Consider the following 24,826-nt stretch of genomic DNA (forward strand, 5'->3'; position numbering starts at 1 on the left):
TTATATATTACATGTAACAGCAGTATGGTATATATTATATATTACATGTAACAGTGGTACAGTATATATTATATATTACATGTAACAGAGGTATGGTATATATTATATATTACATGTAACAGAGGTATGGTATATATTATATATTACATGTAACAGTGGTACAGTATATATTATATATTACATGTAACAGCAGTATGGTATATATTATATATTACATGTAACAGCAGTATGGTATATATTATAGGAGGTCACGAAGCTGATATTTCCCCGTTAAAACGTTGTTTTTTTTTTCCTTCCAGGCGTTTTCTGATCTCCATCCATAACGTGCCGCGGGTTCCTTTTCATCATGGAGGTTGCGCAGGCCGCCATATTGGATTTTCCCACTGGAGATGAAAGATTTAGGAGGGTTCCCCCAATCCTTCTGGGCAGCTTGGTGGAAGAGCCCAAAGTTAAGACTGTACCCAACCACCTTGCGGAATCCAGTGAGTGCATTGGTGTGATGTAGACATGCATAGGCACACGCTTACACGCTTATCAGTAATGAGTTAATGACTTTCTTTAGAGACGTACGCAAAGCTCGGCAGGAATGGAGTCGTGGAGGCCAGTCCCGGAATCCTGCATTTCGGTGGCTATGAAATCAGAAAGCGGTATCAACAGATCCTGGTGAGTCTGAAGGATTATCCACGGACGTTCACTTTCTTCTCCAGGCACGCGCCGGGCCGTTACAATCCACGATGGTGGTTTATCGATATATTATTATATATTATATATTATATACCTATACCAAGTCTGGTGTGTAAGTCCTGCCGTCCTGTTGCCCGCCTAGTTGCCCGGAATGTTCCTGATGGGGTTCTCTGCGCCAAGGAGAAATGCTTTATGGGATGGAAAGATCTGGTGCTGCGTCATAGTGATGGAAATATGACATGATGTTATCTCTTTCCAACAGAAACTGATTAACATATCAAAGGATGCAAAGAATGTTCATATCATTCCGCCGCAGACTAAACACTTCGCTATAACCTACAATAAAACCGTAAGTCTTATCGCCTGCTCGGTCGCTTCTAGATGCTCTTTAAGGAGGACGTAATTTCCTATGAAACTTCCGCTGCTGTGGATTACAACTCCCAGCACCCCCAGCAGGTTGAGCGCGAGGTTAAGTCGGCTTGGGATCTGAGAGTCAGTGTCTCTGGTCGGTTTTAGGGATTAAGAGGTGATGAGGAGTGCAGCTCTACGCTTTGCACGCAGCGTGGGGTGATGGCGAGACTGCTGAGTGTCACTTAGATTCCATCATAAAAAGAAATGATATTTCTGCGGCTCGGGGGCCATCGCTGCTGCCTCAGCCCCACCAAACAGGATTTTATCCCGTAAGGGAAGGAGCAGCAATAAAAGAGCTCGAGGTTTTTACATCCCGCATGTTCTGAGGCTAAAGTTGGTTACGTTTTGCTTTGAGCCAGATGTTTTAATGCGCTTACCGTCTTGGTTGGTTCAGCATCCCTAGCGGTGCCTGTTCCCCGTGACACCCCTGATCGGAATGAGCCCTATTACTGGGATCGTTAATACAAACTCTCTCCGGTCCGGCTGACGGCTTTTTCCCGGTTCTCTGCAGCACAAGTTGCTTCCTGGCTTGGCTTTTCCGGTGAACGTCAGCTTCGTCCCCGATGAATGGCGGTATTACTATGACTGCGTCCGCATCCACTGTGAGGTGAGATGGCGCGTTGTGTTCCGTGCGCGCGGTTTGTACGTCGGGGCGATGGGGGGATTATGGGATCTGGAATCAGAGCTGGGGTTAAACACGCCATGTCATATGTACACAGCGATAATAATGTAGACGTCGCGTGTAACAATCTTACCGTGAAACTGCCCACCTAGAAGGAAAGAACAATGATATTTATAAGCCGTCGAGCCGTCTTTCGAGCCGTTAACATGCAAATTCTGGTATTATTAGTAACATTGTGCGTTGCCCCCTCACTGCATTACTCGGGCGTTGGGGGTATACTGATGCCAGTTTGGATATCATGGATAAAGGTAACTGGGGTAACTGGTAATTGCCCCGGCCCCTCCGTCATTTCCACAATCTTCACGTCTGTTTACTTTTTATTGTAAAACCTGTTTTTTTGTACAAAGTGTTGTTTTGCGCACGTCGGGTTCTCGCTCTCACCTCCCGCATTGTCCTGTCCCCAGGGTGACGAGACGCTGCTGGTTCCGCTGCATGGCTACCCTGTCACGAACCAGCTGCATTTTCCATCACACATCGACTTAGCAGATGTTGCCCTCGGAGAAAGGTGCGTTTATCAGCCGGCTCCCCGCAGCCGCCGCAGGATCGCATTCAATGACAAATATTGATTTTTAGAATTGCCCTGTTTGCCCGGCCGAGTATCTCGTACATTCATCTGGAATTTAAACAGAAGCGCTGAGGATGGATATTGGGGGGATTTCGAGGCTAAAAGCACCAAACAATGGGCCAGATAAAAAAAATGCAGCTCTTAGCCTCTATGTAAATACCGTCTCAGCGCAGGATGGAGATAAAAGCCGGGGGGCCGAGAAGGGGCCGTTACTTCAGGTTTTCGTAGCATTACGGAGATAATGTGGTGCGTCTCATAATATATATATATATAATATAAAAGTATATATTTATAATATATAAATCTATAATAACTGCAAACGGGAGTTACTGGGAAGCACCAGGTGGGTGTGAAGACTACCCCCGATCCATGAAAGGGTTAATGGGGTTCTGTGGCTGCGGGGTGGGTATAATTCCGAGGTGTGATTGGGTCCATCAGTAAAAAAAAAAAAAAAAGGTGACAGCCAAATACGTGTTAAAACCTTAAAACCCGACACGTCTCTAATCCCCTGAAAACAGAACAAAATGTTTACTTTCCGCTCTACAAAAAGCCCTGTTTATAAGACATTTCCTGAAAAAATTGGCCAGAGAATCAGTGTGCGCAGGTCGGGCGGCCGGCCCCGGACCCTCCGCTCTGTGCCGCTCACTAATATCATCATTATACAGGGGGCCGCTCACTAATATCATCATTATACAGGGGCCGGTCACTGATTTATCTATACATTATACAGGGGCCGGTCACTGATTGATCTATACATTATACAGGGGGCGGTCACTGATTTATCTATACATTATACAGGGGCAGGTCACTGATTTATCTATACATTATACAGGGGCCGGTCACTGATTTATCTATACATTATACAGGGGCCGGTCACTGATTTATCTATACATTATACAGGGGCAGGTCACTGATTTATCTATACATTATACAGGGGCAGGTCACTGATTTATCTATACATTATACAGGGGCCGGTCACTGATTTATCTATACATTATACAGGGGGCCGGTCACTGATTTATCTATACATTATACAGGGGCCGGTCACTGATTTATCTATGCATTATACAGGGGCCAGTCACTGATTTATCTATACATTATACAGGGGCCGGTCACTGATTTATCTATACATTATACAGGGGCCGGTCACTGATTTATCTATACATTATACAGGGGCCGGTCACTGATTTATCTATACATTATACAGGGGCCGGTCACTGATTTATCTATACATTATACAGGGGCCGGTCACTGATTTATCTATACATTATACAGGGGCCGGTCACTGATTTATCTATACATTATACAGGGGCCGGTCACTGATTTATCTATACATTATACAGGGGCCGGTCACTGATTTATCTATACATTATACAGGGGCCGGTCACTGATTTATCTATACATTATACAGGGGCCGGTCACTGATTTATCTATACATTATACAGGGGCCGGTCACTGATTTATCTATACATTATACAGGGGCCGGTCACTGATTTATCTATACATTATACAGGGGCCGGTCACTGATTTATCTATACATTATACAGGGGCCGGTCGCTGATTTATCTATACATTATACAGGGGCCGGTCGCTGATTTATCTATACATTATACAGGGGCCGGTCGCTGATTTATCTATACATTATACAGGGGCCGGTCACTGATTTATCTATACATTATACAGGGGCCGGTCACTGATTTATCTATACATTATACAGGGGCCGGTCACTGATTTATCTATACATTATACAGGGGCCGGTCACTGATTTATCTATACATTATACAGGGGCCGGTCACTGATTTATCTATACATTATACAGGGGCCGGTCACTGATTTATCTATACATTATACAGGGGCTGGTCACTGATTGATCTATACATTTCCAGAGTTTCCATTATATTTTAGCTCAGTGTGAATAATGTCTTTTTTCCTCCTGCAGCAAACAGCACGTTATCGCCCTCCGCTGCAGCTGCCCGATTGAGTTTGAGTACCGCATCACGTGCGCGCAGGCTCAGCAGGCATTCTCTGTCTCACCTACTACAGGTAAGTGTGTCATTTCGCCCGTGGCCTGTCTGAGGTTCGATACCCGGTGAGCCGGACGCTGACCCCGTGCCGTAGTCACTGCTCTCCTGTGATTGGTCGCCGCAGGCACTCCTCGCCGTGCTGTTATCATATAGACCACAAGCCCTGGAATGGGGGTCTTTTCACAGGATTTGATTTTAAAGATGGGGGTGTTGGGCTAGTCAGCCAGTCTTTGTCTAACCGAGTAATCCACGGGGGCTGCGCAGGCACCTTATATCCGTCAGATAACGAATACGCGCCGTCAGCGGCAGCTCTCACATTCATGGCACAGATTCACGCGACAGCCCCCCGCGCAGGAGCAAACCTGGGCTGGTACCTTTTTATTGAGCAGTTATTATAACGCTTTATCCGGGTTTATTATGACAGCCGCTGGCGTATGATGTCGTTTGGATCTAATCAGAAGCATTTAGAGCTAATATTAGGCTGTTTCTGGGGAATCTACGGCCTGGATAATAACCAATAAAGCAATTAATTCATAGAAATTTGGTTACGAGTCAAACACAAAGTATTGGAGCCTCTCGATCTCCACGCAGATAATTCCATTTCCCGTCACCCCGGCCGGCTGTTTATTATCTGTTTCCATCTCGAGCCGACGTGTGAAAGGAAGCCGATATATCTGTGTGAGTTGGATTAAAGTCGTTAATAGGAGCTGATGGGGTTAATTAGTCATTCTGTCCCTTTTGCTTTAGGAATAATCCCAGCCAATGGTCTGACGGAGGTGACCGTGACGTTTACCCCGCAGGATTATGGGACGGCTCAGATGCAGATGGAGTTACTGGTTTCCGAGTTTAATGCGAAACCTCACACATGCGTATTTACGGGCACCTGTACCCCGCGTGTGGCCGGCATGTATGTACAGATATACGCGTGTCTATAGGGTGCAGGACCCATGTCTCAGAGTTTTGGGGTGAACATACCCCCATGTTTTAGGCCTGTGGCCCATGTTTCCAGGTTTCAGGGCTGATGGTACATGTTTCAGGGTCCGTGGCTCATGTTTCGGGGTTCAGGGCTCATTGTTCCAGGTCTTGGGATGCAGAGAATTTACGTCTTTCCAATCTTTTCCTTTACATTCCCGTTTCTTGCTGATAGTAAAGAAAATGTTGGAGGAACTTCAGTTATTTCCAGGATAAGACGGCAAATCCCAGAGAAAGCCGCTCTGAACATCTCCAGGAAGAAGCGGCTCCTACGGACTCTGCAGCAGAACGCATCCCGGGTACGAGGAGCCTTTCTTAACGTCCATCAGGTCCATGCGCGGCTTGAGCTCAGGCTCATCATCTTGAAAATAGTTTTACAATTAGAATGTAACGTCCGACGAGGCAGCGCGCAGGCCGCCAATAAATTACAATGAATGCTTGTACTTTGCCTCCTGGCACAGGGCGCTCGTTATTATCTTATTACAATTCATGATTCCGCCGCCTCTCGCTTGGAAGCCGCCGTTTGCTTTCTGCTAGTTTAGGTTTAATAATGTATTTGGGTTCTGTATTTACTTTTCTTTTTAATGAAACGATAGCTTATGAGCTTTTCTTATCCGGTCATTTCATCGAATGTCCGCGCGGCACTAAAATCATTACAGTAATAAATAATATAACTCATGGAAGTCCGTCTTCTTCGCAGGTCATTGAATATCAAAACCTGAGATTCCCCCGGAATTTGTCGAACCCGTACTCCGTGGCCTCCGTCTTAAATCAGCAGCCCGGGAAACTGAATGCCAAAGACGTGCGTGAAGGTGAGAGTCTTCAGAGCCGCCAGGATCATCGGGATTAACAGCCGGGCTGGTCGTAGGTGATGCCCCCTGCTGCTGCTGACGTGGGCGAGAGGATAGTGGGGTCTGAATAGATATAAGGAGTGTGAGAGATACTGTCGGTGTGACGGATTCCAGCCTTCCTGCTCCTCACTCTGTACCCGCGTTCTCAGGTCTCGCCGATCCACTCCATGCGGGCAGAACGAGGCAGGCAAAGGAGACCTTATTTGAGCAAATGGTCCAACGCAATGTGTCGGAGGAAGAGGCCAACCAGCTGCGGTGGTGAGTAAACGCAGCGAGTGATAAAGTTATTACGCCCCGGCGCGTTCCCGATTACCAGCGATCTGATTCTTATAGACAACATGTTTTCTGTTCCCTTGGTTATTTCGCTGGACAGAGATTAGTTATCTCCTGCGGGAATGTACGTGTCTAAAGTATTGATTGCTGGAGGCTGGGAGAGCAGCCAGGGCCTCCTGAAGGATATAAATAATATTTAACAGGTTTATCTGCGTAATGCTCTGCAAATCCCACCCTGATCTGTAACGAGGTGACATATTCTCATTTCCTCCGCGGTAATCAGGTTCTTCATCCTAATTCCTGTCCTTAGTAAAGTGCGGTCATATCTCCTAAGTACCCCTCGTCGGTATATGTGTGTGTGCGGACCGCCTGCCGCCTGGCGGGGGTCTCTGTGAATAGGTTTCAGCTTTGTAAAGTGCCGTCACAGGAAGAAATATCTGCTTTTGGCCAAACCGCTCCGTGAGGAACGCTCTCTCTGCTGGACGATGGCGGGTGTCTCGCACGTCTTAGTGAATCCCACCTCGGAGTCACCCGCTGACTCCTCTTATCTTATTGAATGTAAATGAACTGGATGCCCGCGGGGCGCTGGCGCCAGCTGCGACGTCTGCACTCACGTTCTCACAACCAGTTCAAAGTCAATCCTGATGAAATGCGTGCCTCTCCCCGCGTCAGCGCGTGGAAGCCGCGTATCCCACCGGTGCGGCTCGGTCGCAGGAGACATGCAGACCTCGCGCCGTCCTGCTTCTATCAGTCACTTTATCGGCTTATTGTCTCCACAGGCAGGTCCACCTTGGCAGCGACCCGATTTCTCCAAAACTGCGTCAGAAGATAATCAAAGATCGAAGGAGGGCAGAGGAAGCCTACGGGGTCAGTAACGCTTCGAAACACAGATCAATGCAGCTTAACCCTTCCCTCCCTGCCTTTTATTTTGAAGTCCTGGTTTATTTGCTTTGCTAAACTTGGCCGCTCCATCCTGCCTCTTCTCTGTAGTGACCGGTGGCCCAGTTTGCCTTCTATATATATATTTATTTCCCATGCAGGTAAAGGTCGGCCGCCTGGGTCTCGAGTGTAAACTGGAGCCTCGTGGGGTTTCTGCCCATCGGGTCCTGCGGTCGGTGGAACAGGTGACTTCGTGTTTTCATTTTCATCATGGGACGGGTTTTCTTGGTCACCAGGATCTGACGGTATTTGTTCGTGTATAAAGTAACACACGCTAATACTCATGACCCAGGAGTCCTTTCCCCAAAGGCTTACAGTCTGAATATTAGAAGGCAGGGGTTATTAACGTGTCGGCTGGTGGGCGCTTTCCCAGCTTAGAGCATTTAGGGAGAACGTTGAAGGTCTGGGGGTAATTCCAGGAGTGGCAGAAATCTCTCCTTGATGCTTTTGTCGGTGTTGCTGCGCGGTACATGGATTGAGATGTAACATGCGCGGTCATCATTGTGTATTGCGGTCTATCGGGTGAATATCAATCTGTTTTGTGCAGCGTCCAGCTTTTCAGCCACAGTTTGATCTGTATGTGAACAGTCTGTGGGCCGACAGACACCGGGCCCTGAAACGCTTCCAGCAGGCCGCCCGCAAGGTAAGAGCAAAACGCGTGGCCCCCAACGCCAGAGCACACGCAGAGCCAGAGAACACGCCTGCCGTCCTCACGCAGAATACGTCTCGTTATTCCAGGTTGTCTTACATCGTCGGATAAACCGCAGATTAATTTTACTGAAGAATCTGGTCCAACGCATGAAAGCTGAGAAAGACGGAAAGAATTCGCTTGGTAAATGGAAACAATTTAGATCCCTTCCTGCGCCAGCGTGACCTCCTGCCGGGGGCTGAGGGATCGGCAGTGCCGGCCGGGTATAAATATATTCCTGGGCAGGCGTCGCACCGGCTCCCCTGAAAGCCAGGCGCCGATATCTATTTGTTTGCTGGGATTACCCACCCTGGCGGCTGGCAGAGCTCACACTCTAATGGGCGTATTCACTGCGTGGACCGCACTCGCTGTTGGGTGTTCAGTTGTTTGTACGTGGCTCCTCCACGTGTCCATCCTATGGGGATTCCAGAGATCTATACATTGCCCGGTCTGCCATCTGTAAAGACTTCTACCCAGCCGTAGTTAGGCTTTGGGCCCACTGGGAACTCTCTGGAAGCCTCTACTGTTTAAATGTGATTTTAAATGAAAAGCCAACCAGGAAAGAGTGAGAGCCGAGTGCATGCTGGGAAGAGATGCAAGATCAAATAGTTTATTTTAATTAAAACTGTCATTCCATGTGTTAAAAATGTTAACTGTCAGAGTGAGCGTTACAGGGAAATACGGGAAGCAAGTAGAGACACCTTTGACTGAGTAGAATTAGAGTGCAAGCTCTCAGAACAACTTAGATCCCTCCTTTGGGCAAAAATGTAGCGTCTCTGAAATGCATTAGTGTGCATAGCGTGGCCGGATCGTGCCCTCTCAGTGTCACGTCGCTGAGTGCTTTGCAGGGGCCGTTGGCTGCTCCTCTGACCCCCAGCCCCACTCCGGACGGACCCTCGCTGTACCTGCTAATTGATGTGAGTGTCGGACGGGGATCTGGGGCTTTGCCGCTGCCAGATAAATATTTAGATTGTTCCAGGCCAGCTCTCTCTGTGTTTATTAAGTGGATTAGGAGCGTGAGAAACGCGTGACAATAAATCCGCTTCTTCTTCCTTCCTGCAGAGAATATTGAGGAGGACGCGCAGGACCTTGTGTCTGCCGAGCGCGTCTCGGGCTCCGAGTTCCCGCACTCCGCTGCGCGGTGGGACGGATCGGTGAGTTCCGCCGCGTTTTCCTGCTAGGTAACGGATCGTTGTATAGAGGCAGTCGCCTGTCCCGGCCTGAAACCCCTGTCCCGGAATAACGCGTTACAGCCGCACGCAGCCCTGCTTTGCCCTTCCTGCCCCCACCGGGTTTTGCTCCCTGGTCTCTGCATCCACGCGTAAAATACCACCTGTCCCTGCAGCGGCTCCCGGCACGGCGTGCATTCCGCATCATGCTGACCCGTCTGGGGTATTATGGTGGCCGCCGGATCTGCATGAGAGCCTCGCTGTGTGAATGCTTTATGGTGCCTGATACCCCGCAGATCTTCATTAACCTACCGGTCCCCCATAGAGTGCTGTCTGTAATGTAAAGCAGTGGGGTAGATTAGTGACACACCTTGCGTGGCTGCGCATGCTGGGCTCGGTGTGAGTCTTATTACTTCTGTCTTCTGTTTTCAGTCTCAGGTCGGTGTCACGAGAGTCCCCCCTAAACCTGCCGACGTTCCGTTAAAACAAGAGCTACCGTTCTATGATTTAAAGGTATTGTACAGCCCAGCACCCTGCATATATCATACTGCTCCATGTACAGCCCAGCACCCTGCGTATATCATACTGCTCCATGTACAGCCCAGCACCCTGCGTATATCATACTGCTCCATGTACAGCCCAGCACCCTGCGTATATCATACTGCTCCGCGTACAGCCCAGCACCCTGCGTATATCATACTGCTCTGCGTACAGCCCAGCACCCTGCATATATCATACTGCTCCATGTACAGCCCAGCACCCTGCATATATCATACTGCTCCATGTACAGCCCAGCACCCTGCGTATATCATACTGCTCCATGTACAGCCCAGCACCCTGCGTATATCATACTGCTCCGCGTACAGCCCAGCACCCTGCGTATATCATACTGCTCCGCGCACAGCCCAGCACCCTGCGTATATCATACTGCTCTGCGTACAGCCCAGCACCCTGCGTATATCATACTGCTCCATGTACAGCCCAGCACCCTGCATATATCATACTGCTCCGCGTACAGCCCAGCACCCTGCGTATATCATACTGCTCCGCGCACAGCCCAGCACCCTGCATATATCATACTGCTCTGCGTACAGCCCAGCACCCTGCGTATATCATACTGCTCTGCGTACAGCCCAGCACCCTGCGTATATCATACTGCTCTGCGTACAGCCCAGCACCCTGCGTATATCATACTGCTCCATGTACAGCCCAGCACCCTGCGTATATCATACTGCTCCACGTACAGCCCAGCACCCTGCGTATATCATACTGCTCCGCGCACAGCCCAGCACCCTGCGTATATCATACTGCTCTGCGTACAGCCCAGCACCCTGCGTATATCATACTGCTCTGCGTACAGCCCAGCACCCTGCCTATACCATACCACTCCACATATAGCACATCATTCTGGCCTATCTTTGCATTGCGCGCATGCTCAGACACAGCCCGCCACTGAAACGCAAGGTGATTCCTCTTTGGGGTAAAATATGTTGTTCTGCGTCAGGTCCCGCAGCGGTACGAGATGATGGGGTACGAGGCGGTCAGCGCGCATGAGGCGGGTTCCTCCTACAAACCTCCAGCTTTGGCCAGAGCGCTGCGGACGGGCGCAGAGGTAACGTCGCATTTCTGTCAAGAGTTTGAATGCATTTTCTGCAGCAACTGAACAACTTAACTGTCTCTGCTTTTGGAGGAGGAACTTACGCTGGCGGCTGTGGCCCCCGTGGCCCAAGTACTGTCTGACGCCCCTCAATCAGAGCTGACGGAGAACCGGCCCAAGAAGGAGGGAGAGCAGCCCAGGAGCCTGACTCTGGCCCCCCCGAGGCGGCTGTTGGACCCCCCAGATTACCCTCCAATTCACGTGTTTGTGAGTGTCAGATCGTTCAATGTCACGTTTTACCGCAGCGCCCCCCCCGGACCCCAGATCATACATCTCAATGAAAGGGTTAACCTTTCAGTCCTCTGAGGTCTCCTCTTCGCAAAATCTTAGTCAGTATCCGAAATTCCGTCTGAGCAAAAACCGCCTTCCGATAACGAATTACTTTATTCCACCAACTTTTGGTTCAACATTTCTAATATCCGGCTGGACGCCCCGGCTGGATGCCCCCGGCTGGACGCCCCCCGTCTGGATGCCCCCGGTTGGATGCCCCCGGCTGGACGCCCCCCGGCTGGACGCCCCCCGGCTGGACGCCCCGGCGGGATCCCTGGCCCTGTTGTGGCCGGTGTGTCCGCGTGGCCCCCGCAGACGTGGCAGATGGTGGGGTCTGTTCTCTGCTTCTTGGTTAATTGATTTTTCGTCCTTTAGAATCCGGCTCCCGGGCTGCTGGCTTTAAAACGGCCTCTTTCCTATTCAGAGGTTGACACAGAGGATCACTTTTGCCCCCTGCCTAAATACCCCACACAGAGGAGGTCTCTAGGCGGAGAGGTAGGTACCGAGTCACAACGTGTACGGAGACACCCTGTTCCCCAAACCCTCCACACCGGGGGCATTAACAGATACATCTCTGCGCAGGAGGTTATTCGGGGGTTAATGACCTGGAGGAAGTTCCCCGCCATCACCGTGCCTGCAGCTTCAGCCGTCGGCGGCCCCGGCAGACCACGCTGGTGAGAGCCAATAACAATCTCCTATCTTTACCACATATAGATGAATGTGCAGGAACGTATAGAGAGGGCGCATAACGTGAACGTCTGCGCTGGGGGACGGATCCGTTCATACGCGGCGTGTATGTGATCGCGTTCCCAGTATATTCATACAGTCAGCAGCGGGTTTTAAGTGCCCCTTCTGGGCAGCAGGTGGTTAATGAGTGACTGCGGACTTACAGTATTTATCAGCGATTTGTGGCTCTCGTTAGACGCCCAACATGTCTGCATTATCTGGGCTGGAGATAAAGGAGACATTGTGCCTGCGCGGCCAATACACGGAAATCTCATTCCTTGGCCGCGATATAATTCATGAAACGCCAGCGTAACGGAGGGGCCTGAAATGAACTAATGATGGAGCGTTAGCTCTGGTGCCCCCAGGCTTTGCCGCTTCCACCGATCTCCCCCAAAGCTGCCGTTACAATCACCCCCACCCCCCGTGTCACAGCTTGCGGGGGTACCTGTCCGGACCCCTTGATTTCAGAGGTTCAGATTGTTTCTGTTGTGTTTGCTGCAACCCCCCCCATTAGGTCAATGAGCACGGAGGGGGCACAGGGGTACCGGGGGGTTACAGAATACCCCACAGATCTCCGGACACCAGGGGTCTGCATTCTCAGCTGTGGGGCTTTTGTCTCCCCAGGTGCGATCCCTTTAACCTGGATCTGCTCCCAGTGGACGCTCCGCCAGCCCTCAGTGGCATCCTGGAGAAAGACAAGGAACACATTGTGATGAAGTAAGTTACCCGTCTCGCAGCGGGCTCGTTACCCGTCTCGCAGCGGGCTCGTTACCCGTCTCGCAGCGGGCTCGTTACCCGTCTCACAGCGGGCTCGTTACCCGTCTCGAATTGGGCTCGTAAGCCGTCTTGCTGTGGGCTCGTTAGCCGTCTCGCAGCGGGCTCGGCTCGTTAGCCGTCTCGCAGCGGGCTCGGCTCGTTAGCCGTCTCGCAGCGGGCTTGTTAGCCGTCTCGCAGCGGGTTCGTTAGCCGCCTCTCAGTGGGCTCGTTAGCCGTCTCGCACCGGGTTCGTTAGCCGTCTCGCAGCGGGCTCGTTAGCCGTCTCGCAGCGGGTTCGTTAGCCGTCTCGCAGCGGGCTCGTTAGCCGTCTCGCAGCGGGTTCGTTAGCCGTCTCGCAGCGGGTTCGTTAGCCGTCTCGCAGCGGGTTCGTTAGCCGTCTCGCAGCGGGTTCGTTAGCCGTCTCGCAGCGGGCCCGTTAGCCGCCTCGCAGCGGGTTCGGCTCGTTAGCCGTCTCGCAGCGGGTTCGTTAGCCGTCTCGCAGCGGGCTCGTTAGCCGTCTCGCAGCGGGCTCGTTAGCCGTCTCGCAGCGGGCTCGTTAGCCGTCTCGCAGCGGGCTCGTTAGCCGTCTCGCAGCGGGCTCGGCTCGTTAGCCGTCTCGCAGCGGGTTCGTTAGCCGTCTCGCAGCGGGCCCGTTAGCCGCCTCGCAGCGGGTTCGGCTCGTTAGCCGTCTCGCAGCGGGTTCGTTAGCCGTCTCGCAGCGGGCTCGTTAGCCGTCTCGCAGCGGGCTCGTTAGCCGTCTCGCAGCGGGCTCGTTAGCCGTCTCGCAGCGGGCTCGTTAGCCGTCTCGCAGCGGGCTCGTTAGCCGTCTCGCAGCGGGCTCGGCTCGTTACCCGTCTCGCAGTGGGCTCGTTAGCCGTCTCGCAGCGGGTTCGTTAGCCGTCTCGCAGTGGGTTCGTTAGCCGTCTCGCAGTGGGCTCGTTAGCCGTCTCGCAGTGGGTTCGTTAGCCGTCTCACAGTGGGTTCGTTAGCCGCCTCGCAGCGGGTTCGTTAGCCGTCTCGCAGTGGGTTCGTTAGCCGTCTCGCAGCGGGCTCGGCTCGTTACCCGGCTGTTATCGTGCGCCCGTTGGGGGCATTTACCGGACCTTCTGTTATTTCACTTTTCAGGGAGGATGAAGACGTCCGGCTCACCCCTGACATGCTGAGGGCCGAATTCCCACAGATACCGACTGCTCCCGGGGACCCCAACATGTGAGTGTATTTATTGCCCGTGTAATTCTCTCTCCCCCGCAGATACAGGCTGTAGGGTGTTATAGGGGTAGTTATAGGAAGTTGCCCCCTCTCCTGCCCCATGCGGTGCTCATTCTCATGCGGTTGTCCGTCTGTTATAATTAATTGCTGCCGGTTACGGCGGCCCAAGGCCGCGACTCCCCGAGTATCTGTGACAGCCGGTTACTGATTACACCAGAGAAACCCTGAAACAGACGCCCCTTGTGTTCCTCGGACCCCGTGGACAGGTGACAGGCGATAAACGCACAGAGGCTGCGTCTGATTGGCCGGGATCCGCGCCCAACAAACGCGGCAGAAAATACTCATTATAAATACGGGGCCAGGAAACGTGTTAATGCTACATTCTGCGCAGATGATATGAACGGCCCTCCGGACACGCAGCGTCTCAGGGGCTGGATGAAAGGTTTTCTCAGTGTGTCCGTCCCGGCCCCTTCCTACCGCCCGGTGTGAGCGTCTCTCGCGGCAGCCGATACGGCAGGAATAAGGCGCCCGGCTGGGTTTGGTTAAATGTACATTTCTTTTTACAGTCGCTGGTTCCGTGTATTACTCCGATTTAATTAGTGTGAACTTAGCAGTAACCGGGAGACGGCAAACCTAGATTGTAAGCTCTGTTGTTCAGGGATGCCCCATTCACGTGACCATATGTGTGCATTCCCACAGCATACAGCGCTACAGAGTCTGTTGGCGCTTTTCTAGCTTAACGACCACAGAACAACAAACTGCTTTAAACTGCCCCCCCCCCGTGCCCAGAGCCGGGCTGCCGAGGGTCCGTGTCTCCGGAATATTCTGCCTCATGCTGAATACTTTCACCTTCTCTCCTTCATTTAGGGACAGCGATGACCCGGAGAACGCGGTCCAGACGCCGCCGAGCGGCAGACTTCAGGATAAAATCAGCCGGTGCCTGAGACAGCTGGCGATGCTTGCGCGCAACACCGACCTCATAATGGACTGAACGGGAAGGGTTAATCCTGGGGCAAAATCCCCAGATGAACGCGGTGACGGGGCATTAATCTGATTCACTGACGCCCCGTGCTACAGAACAGATAAATCTCCTGTAATACCAGCTCTACCTGTGTGTCCTGAACCATCATTAGACCGGAACTACCCGCATATCCAGAACCGGTACACCCCTCCCCCACAATATTATACTTAAACTATCTCTGTATGTAAAATCGGTAATGGACTTCCTGTCAATCCAGAACTGGTACCTCCCCCTTAACATTACTACTTCCTGTGGATCTAGAACCGGTAATCGCGCCATAATATCTATACTTCCTGTGTATCCAGAACCAATATCTCACCATAACATCAGCACCTCCTGAGTATTCAAAACCGGTAACGCCCCCATAAGACCACTACTTCCTGGGGATCTAGAACCGATAACCCCTCCAATGGCATCACTACTTCCTGAGGATCTAGAACCGCTAACCCCTCCAATGGCATCGCTACTTGTTTATATGAAATGATATGAGTTCTGGATCCAGTACAGGGTGTGGGTTCTGGATCCAGTACAGGGTGTGGGTTCTGGATCCAGTACAGGGTGTGGGTTCTGGATCCAGTACAGGGTGTGGGTTCTGGATCCAGTACAGGTGGGTTCGTCAGCTGAACACATTCAATGTTTAAACTCATCAGGACTCAGCTGCAAACTCTGGTTTTAGTGAATAAAGCCCTAATAATCTGTGATCTGGGTACAGGCTTGTTGGAATGTGCTCTGCGCTGTACCGTTACCACGCAGAAAGTGCTCGATTCTCGTGATGAGAGCTGATTGAATCTGATTGGTGGTTGGGGGGAGAGCCGGACGCTGCAGGGAGCTCTAATACCCTCCCGGTGAATGCTCCAGTCTATGGGATTCATAGGCTTTCAGGACCTCAGAGGTCTCTTCTTCGATGGAGGAAAATTGATTTACATAAATATTTATCCATTTCTATATATTTAGAGTTATACGTTTATATCTATTTATACATATATTTATTGAAACATTTATATATTTATATTCATACATTTGTATCTATTGATACATTTATATATATTTATAGTTTATTGATACATTTATATATATTTATAGTTATACGTTTATATATATTTATTGATACATTTATATATATTTATAGTTATACGTTTATATATATTTATTGATACATTTATATATATTATTGATACATTTATATATATATTATTGATACATTTGTATCTATTGATACATTTATATATATTTATAGTTATACGTTTATATATATTTATTGATACATTTATATATATTATTGATACATTTATATATATATTATTGATACATTTATATATTTATAGTTATACGTTTATATATATTTATTGATACATTTATATATATTTATAGTTATACGTTTATATATATTATTGATACATTTATATATATTTATTGATACATTTATATATATTTATTGATACATTTATATATATTATTGATACATTTATATATATATATATTATTGATACATTTATATATATTTATTGATACATTTATATATATTTATTGATACATTTATATATATTATTGATACATTTATATATTTATAGTTATAAGTTTATATATATTTATTGATACATTTATATATATTATTGATACATTTATATATATATTATTGATACATTTATATATATTTATTGATACATTTATATATATATTATTGATACTTTTATATATAAATTGCTGGTGGATGAAAGGCGTCCTGCTGAAGCCCCGTCTGCCGTACGAGATCCGTCCTTTCCCGGTGTAAATTGTTCGCTGTTCCGTTTTCCCTCTTTTTTGGGTCACTCGTTGAAGTTCCGCAGTTTTGGGAACGGAACAGAACCCGGCACCGGGATCGTGGGAAAGGGGTGGCTGCCGGTTATCAGCGGGTACGGAAACTGCCCCATCCTTCACCAGTAAATACCTCCCTGCCCCAGCGCTTCATTCTAAATCACATCTATATTTTTATTATTTATTGTTTCATATATCGCCATCATGTTCCGCAGCGCTGTACAAAGGACTTACAAGGCCATTTTCTTGGAATTTGGTGAATTTGACCCTGTTGGGTCTCCTTGGAGTCCGTTGATTGATTAAAGCGCCGTCACCTGCCCTGCCGGGGAGAGTCCTTGGCGTCAGGCAGAAGATGGATGAGCGGCGAGGGGAAGGCGGACGTCAGACGCCCCGTTTAGGGAACCTGGCTCTATACAGAAGATTCTCCGTTCCGGTTTAAGGAGTCGGGAAATCGATAAATGTTTAAATGCTCCATTTTTAACTGAAAATGTCTCAATGGCCAAAAATAACACAAATGTCTCGGTTACCGGGGAGACGCGTTCGGTCGCAAGTACGGCCCCGGCGGCCCTGGAACCAGCGCCGTTCTAAAAGAGTGAAGCCTGATGCAGCTTTAAAAGTGTTCCTATTACCATAGCAACAAATGGAATAAACCAGACAGCGGGGACATTTCGTTGGTTGCTATGGCAATTGCCTCACTTTGCCCGGACGTGGTTGATAAGATTCTCCAATTATTGACAGAGAAAATGTTGGCGAGAATCGGCAGGACGGGATAGTCTGCGCATGGTCTGTGGAGCGGCTTCTGCAGAGGAAGCTGGATTGTTGCCAGCGGGGGGCAGTTTGGGGCGAGACGGCGGGTTTATCGGGACTTGGTCCCTGGTTACCTGCGCTGAATACTCGGCTCTCTTATCTCCTCTCTCCTTATCTGCGTTTTTATGGCTTTACCGTTTCTGATCGATATGGAGGGTAATTTATTGCTTTGCCGTTACAGCCCCCGTGACCCCCCCCCCCGCAGCGTTTCCCTTCTAATTCCGATGATTACGATGAAGGATGACATCTCGCCCCGTGATATCCCATAGGAGGGGGGAGCAATAACGCGGCGCGCTCTACATGGGCACATGCGTGTTCGCGTGCGCCGTGCTGCATGTATTCCTGCGGACCGCGTGATTAGTGAAGCGTTGAATGAGTGGTCTTCATCTAGATACCGGTGGTCCTGGCAGGGAATTGCCCCGGGCTTCTCTGCTTTAAAGATTTTGTGCCAAATACCCCCGCAGGGTGCCTGCAGTAAAAGGGATGCAGTGTTTACCCCTGGACTGGATCCTTTCTGTGTTCTGTCCATAGGCTGTTCATGTCGCCGGTTTGGGTGTATTAGATACAGGGCTGGGTCGCCCCTCGGTGGTGGGATCTCTGAGCGCGAAGACATCTCGGGGACAACGCATTTTGGAAACTTTTAAACCGTTTGACCCCAAACCAATTAATTAGCAGAAATATTTCCAGGCCCTGAAGAGGTTAATATTATCATTAAAGCCAATCACAGCAAGCGGTCTGATTTGCTATTATACGTCGCACCGGGGCCCAACGCTAGGCCCTGCAGATAGGGCCCCGGTACCTGGAGCTGGACATCATGTGACATAATTTACCCCATAGGGGCTCATATATTCACATATTGATTGAAGAGGTTATATATCTGCACAGCCCCCCCATCTATATGCGCGTAGCACGAGGGGATTTAAGTTGGGTGGAGCTACAAAGCCACGCCCTCTACCAATGGCAACCCATAAAAGGCGCAGGATGGGAAATGCGAGGAACACATAAGAAGCAAACGTTCATTAGAGGACCCTGGTGTTCTACCAGCCAATCACATACCCCCAATGCACTTACCCCAGCCCCCCCATGCAGACACACTTATACCCCAGCACCCCTTTCTCTTACCCTCCGCACCCAGTGCAGCCGCGCTCCCTCCCTTACCTTCCCTGTCTCCGCTCACCACATGCCGCACGATCCTGTCCTCGTTTCCCCCCAAAATCCTGCAGCCCTAAATCCTCCACTAGATGGCAGCAGAACCCCAGCCGTCCGCCAGCAGATCCCTCGCCTTACAAACCCCTGCCAGCCGCCGGCCCAAAACGGCCCCCAAATTCCACTTCTATCAGGTTTCCTGAACGTGGCCCCAACTCACAGGCCCTTCCCAGCGCTGTATACAATAATATAACCCCCAGCGCTGTATACAGTAATATAACCCCCAGCGCTGTATACAGTAATATAACCCCCAGCGCTGTATACAGTAATATAACCCCCCAGCGCTGTATACAGTAATATAACCCCAGCGCTGTATACAGTAATATAACCCCCAGCACTGTATACAGTAATATAACCCCCCAGCGCTGTATACAGTAATATAACCCCCAGTGCTGTATACAGTAATATAACCCCCAGCACTGTATACAGTAATATAACCCCCAGCGCTGTATACAGTAATATAACCCCCAGCGCTGTATACAGTAATATAACCCCCCAGCGCTGTATACAGTAATATAACCCCCAGTGCTATATACAGTAATATAACCCCCAGCACTGTATACAGTAATATAACCCCCAGCACTGTATACAGTAATATAACCCCCCAGCGCTGTATACAGTAATATAACCCCCAGCGCTGTATACAGTAATATAACCCCCAGCACTGTATACAGTAATATAACCCCCCAGCGCTGTATACAGTAATATAACCCCCAGCACTGTATACAGTAATATAACCCCCAGCGCTGTATACAGTAATATAACCCCCAGCGCTGTATACAGTAATATAACCCCCAGCGCTGTATACAGTAATAGAACCCCCAGCGCTGTATACAGTAATATAACCCCCCAGCGCTGTATACAGTAATATAACCCCCAGCGCTGTATACAGTAATATAACCCCCAGCGCTGTATACAGTAATATAACCCCCAGCGCTGTATACACTAATATAACCCCCAGCGCTGTATACAGTAATATAACCCCCAGCACTGTATACAGTAATATAACCCCCCAGCGCTGTATACAGTAATATAACCCCCAGCGCTGTATACAGTAATATAACCCCCAGCACTGTATACAGTAATATAACCCCCCAGCGCTGTATACAGTAATATAACCCCCAGCGCTGTATACAGTAATATAACCCCCAGCGCTGTATACAGTAATATAACCCCCAGCGCTGTATACAGTAATATAACCCCCCAGCGCTGTATACAGTAATATAACCCCCAGCGCTGTATACAGTAATATAACCCCAGCGCTGTATACAGTAATATAACCCACAGCACTGTATACAGTAATATAACCCCCAGCGCTGTATACAGTAATATAACCCCCAGCGCTGTATACAGTAATATAACCCCCAGCGCTGTATACAGTAATATAACCCCCAGCGCTGTATACAGTAATATACCCCCAGCGCTGTATACAGTAATATAACCCCCAGCACTGTATACAGTAATATAACCCCCCAGCGCTGTATACAGTAATATAACCCCCCAGCGCTGTATACAGTAATATAACCCCCCCAGCGCTGTATACAGTAATATAACCCCCAACGCTGTATACAGTAATATAACCCCCCAGTGCTGTATACAGTAATATCCCCCAGCGCTGTATACAGTAATATAACCCCCAGCGCTGTATACAGTAATATAACCCCCAGCACTGTATACAGTAATATAACCCCCCAGCGCTGTATACAGTAATATAACCCCCAGCGCTGTATACAGTAATATAACCCCCAGCGCTGTATACAGTAATATAACCCCCAGCGCTGTATACAGTAATATAACCCCCCAGCGCTGTATACAGTAATATAACCCCCAGCGCTGTATACAGTAATATAACCCCCAGCGCTGTATACAGTAATATAACCCCCCAGCGCTGTATACAGTAATATAACCCCCCAGCGCTGTATACAGTAATATAACCCCCAGCGCTGTATACAGTAATATAACCCCCCAGCGCTGTATACAGTAATATAACCCCCAGCGCTGTATACAGTAATATAACCCCCCAGCGCTGTATACAGTAATATACCCCCAGCGCTGTATACAGTAATATAACCCCCCAGCGCTGTATACAGTAATATAACCCCCCAGCGCTGTATACAGTAATATAACCCCCAGCGCTGTATACAGTAATATAACCCCCAGCGCTGTATACAGTAATATAACCCCCAGCGCTGTATACAGTAATATAACCCCCCAGCGCTGTATACAGTAATATAACCCCAGCGCTGTATACAGTAATATAACCCCCCAGCGCTGTATACAGTAATATAACCCTCCCAGCGCTGTATACAGTATTATAACCCCCAGAGATGTATACAGTAATATAACCCCCAGCGCTGTATACAGTAATATAACCCCCAGCGCTGTATACAGTAATATACCCCCCAGCGCTGTATACAGTAATATACCCCCCAGCGCTGTATACAGTAATATAACCCCCAGCGCTGTATACAGTAATATAACCCCCAGTGCTATATACAGTAATATAACCCCCCAGCGCTGTATACAGTAATATAACCCCCCAGCGCTGTATACAGTAATATAACCCCAGCACTGTATACAGTAATATAACCCCAGCACTGTATACAGTAATATAACCCCCAGCGCTATATACAGTAATATAACCCCCCAGCGCTGTATACAGTAATATAACCCCCCAGCGCTGTATACAGTAATATAACCCCAGCGCTGTATACAGTAATATAACCCCCAGCGCTGTATACAGTAATATAACCCCCAGCGCTGTATACAGTAATATAACCCCCAGCGCTGTATACAGTAATATAACCTCCAGCGCTGTATACAGTAATATAACCCCAGCGCTGTATACAGTAATATAACCCCCCAGCGCTGTATACAGTAATATAACCCCCAGCGCTGTATACAGTAATATAACCCCCCAGCGCTGTATACAGTAATATAACCCCCAGCGCTGTATACAGTAATATAACCCCCAGCGCTGTATACAGTAATATAACCCCCAGCGCTGTATACAGTAATATAACCCCAGCGCTGTATACAGTAATATAACCCCCCAGCGCTGTATACAGTAATATAACCCCCAGCGCTGTATACAGTAATATAACCCCCAGCGCTGTATACAGTAATATAACCCCCAGCGCTGTATACAGTAATATAACCCCCCAGCGCTGTATACAGTAATATAACCCCCAGCGCTGTATACAGTAATATAACCCCCAGCGCTGTATACAGTAATATAACCCCCAGCGCTGTATACAGTAATTTAACCCCCAGCGCTGTATACAGTACTATAACCCCCAGCACTGTATACAGTAATATAACCCCCAGCGCTGTATACAGTAATATAACCCCCCAGCGCTGTATACAGTAATATAACCCCCAGCGCTGTATACAGTAATATAACCCCCAGCGCTGTATACAGTAATATCCCCCAGCGCTGTATACAGTAATATAACCCCCCAGCGCTGTATACAGTAATATAACCCCCAGCGCTGTATACAGTAATATAACCCCCAGCGCTGTATACAGTAATATAACCCCCAGCGCTGTATACAGTAATATAACCCCCAGCGCTGTATACAGTAATATAACCCCCCAGCGCTGTATACAGTAATATCCCCCAGCGCTGTATACAGTAATATAACCCCCAGCGCTGTATACAGTAATATAACCCCCCAGCGCTGTATACAGTAATATAACCCCCCAGTGCTGTATACAGTAATATACCCCCCAGCGCTGTATACAGTAATATAACCCCCAGCGCTGTATACAGTAATATCCCCCAGCGCTGTATAAAGTAATATAACCCCAGCGCTGTATACAGTAATATAACCCCCCAGCGCTGTATACAGTAATATAACCCCAGCACTGTATACAGTAATATAACCCCAGCACTGTATACAGTAATATAACCCCCAGTGCTATATACAGTAATATAACCCCCCAGCGCTGTATACAGTAATATAACCCCCCAGCGCTGTATACAGTAATATAACCCCCAGCGCTGTATACAGTAATATAACCCCCAGCGCTGTATACAGTAATATAACCCCCCAGCGCTGTATACAGTAATATAACCCCAGCACTGTATACAGTAATATAACCCCCAGCGCTGTATACAGTAATATAACCCCCAGCGCTGTATACAGTAATATAACCCCCAGCGCTGTATACAGTAATATAACCCCCAGCACTGTATACAGTAATATATCCCCCCAGCGCTGTATACAGTAATATAACCCCCAGCGCTGTATACAGTAATATAACCCCCAGCGCTGTATACAGTAATATAACCCCCAGCGCTGTATACAGTAATATAACCCCCCAGCGCTGTATACAGTAATATAACCCCCAGCGCTGTATACAGTAATATCCCCCAGCGCTGTATAAAGTAATATAACCCCAGTGCTGTATACAGTAATATAACCCCCAGCGCTGTATACAGTAATATAACCCCCCAGCGCTGTATACAGTAATATCCCCCAGCGCTGTATACAGTAATATAACCCCCCAGCGCTGTATACAGTAATATAACCCCCAGCGCTGTATACAGTAATATAACCCCCCAGCGCTGTATACAGTAATATAACCCCCAGCGCTGTATACAGTAATATCCCCCAGCGCTGTATAAAGTAATATAACCCCAGTGCTGTATACAGTAATATAACCCACAGCGCTGTATACAGTAATATAACCCTCCCAGCGCTGTATACAGTAATATAACCCCCCAGCGCTGTATACAGTAATATAACCCCCAGCGCTGTATACAGTAATATAACCCCCAGCGCTGTATACAGTAATATAACCCCCAGCGCTGTATACAGTAATATAACCCCCAGCGCTGTATACAGTAATATAACCCCCAGCGCTGTATACAGTAATATAACCCCCCAGCGCTGTATACAGTAATATAACCCCCAGCGCTGTATACAGTAATATAACCCCCCAGCGCTGTATACAGTAATATAACCCCCAGCGCTGTATACAGTAATATCCCCCAGCGCTGTATACAGTAATATAACCCCCCAGCGCTGTATACAGTAATATAACCCCCCAGCGCTGTATACAGTAATATAACCCCCAGCGCTGTATACAGTAATATTTGTGACGGGATCTGCCGGTGTTTCTCTGCTCCTCGCTCTGCGTTTCGTGAAACCGTAACAATCGGCTTTTGTGGAAGTTTCCGGAATCCTCGGCTCCAAAACTGACCTTCTCTTTGCATAACAAATGAACCAAACTGCGGGACACGGAGCGGCGTTACTGCGGACCAATCACAGCGCAGCGCCCGACCGCCGACCCTTTGTAATTCAAAACACAAAAATAAATTTCTCTTTCTCTGACATCGCTGCTCACTGATTGGCCAGAGAATATTGATTATCAGGGGTTAATGTAAGGGGGTGAGGGGTGCCGGGCAGCATTGGGGGGGTGAGGAGGAGTTGGGGGGGTAAGGAAGGTGCTGGGGGGCTGAGAGAGGCGCTGGGGGGTGAGATGCGGGTCATGACGGGGTCTGTAAAAAAAGGATTAAAGAGGTTAAAGAGCGAGAAACGTCCAAATAAACCACGGAAGACACGAGGGGTTAATAAACGATCGAGATTTCGGATGCTGGGGATGAAAGTCCTTCTGTTCTGCTCTAGAACGAGCCGCTCCTGGTGGGTTCCTGAGTGAGGGCGGGACGCAGATAGAATCTGATTTGCTGATTTAACTCTGTGCTCCACCCCCCACCATTTTTGTTTTAAGGGATCGTTTTTAGAGGCGGGACTGGGGCGGGGTTATTTGTGTAACTGGGCGGGGCATTTAGGAGAATAATGGGGTTTATTTCCCCCGTTTAATTTATAAAGCCGTTCCCTGCTGTTTCTATACACATTATCGGGGCTTTTAGGGCTGTAGAACCCTGCGATCCCCTCATACCCAGCAAACATTCTCACCTCCTAGAAAAGAGGGGCATCGTGGGGAGAGAGGGGCATCAGGGGGGGGGGCATCAGGGAAGGGGAGAGGGGTATCGGGGGTTTAAGGTCCAGACAGCAGGATATTTCCCAGCATGCCCCGGTCTCTTCTTCCTGGTTGGCTGATTATTTTGACGCAGAGGATTGATTGGACGGAGTCTCGTCACATTCCAGGAATAT

At 48.9% G+C, this 24,826-nt stretch overlaps 1 protein-coding gene across 1 annotated transcript; it reads left to right on the forward strand.

The window, feature by feature from the left end:
- The first annotated feature begins 329 nt into the window (after positions 1-329).
- CFAP221 (cilia and flagella associated protein 221) lies at positions 330-14,948 on the forward strand. Its single transcript, XM_053471613.1, has 23 exons — positions 330-482; positions 563-663; positions 947-1,033; positions 1,607-1,702; positions 2,182-2,282; positions 4,282-4,385; positions 5,114-5,273; positions 5,514-5,637; positions 6,039-6,150; positions 6,339-6,447; positions 7,242-7,329; positions 7,503-7,586; positions 7,949-8,044; positions 8,140-8,233; positions 9,152-9,243; positions 9,691-9,771; positions 10,763-10,870; positions 10,949-11,122; positions 11,561-11,680; positions 11,768-11,859; positions 12,536-12,628; positions 13,793-13,876; positions 14,744-14,948. The coding sequence occupies exons 1-23, from the start codon at positions 347-349 to the stop codon at positions 14,865-14,867; spliced, it is 2,460 nt and encodes an 819-aa protein (XP_053327588.1). The 5' UTR covers positions 330-346; the 3' UTR covers positions 14,868-14,948.
- Positions 14,949-24,826: the final 9,878 nt, after the last annotated feature.

Source organism: Spea bombifrons, chromosome 7 (genome assembly GCF_027358695.1).
Source record: "Spea bombifrons isolate aSpeBom1 chromosome 7, aSpeBom1.2.pri, whole genome shotgun sequence".
Classification (NCBI taxonomy): Eukaryota; Metazoa; Chordata; class Amphibia; order Anura; family Pelobatidae; genus Spea; species Spea bombifrons.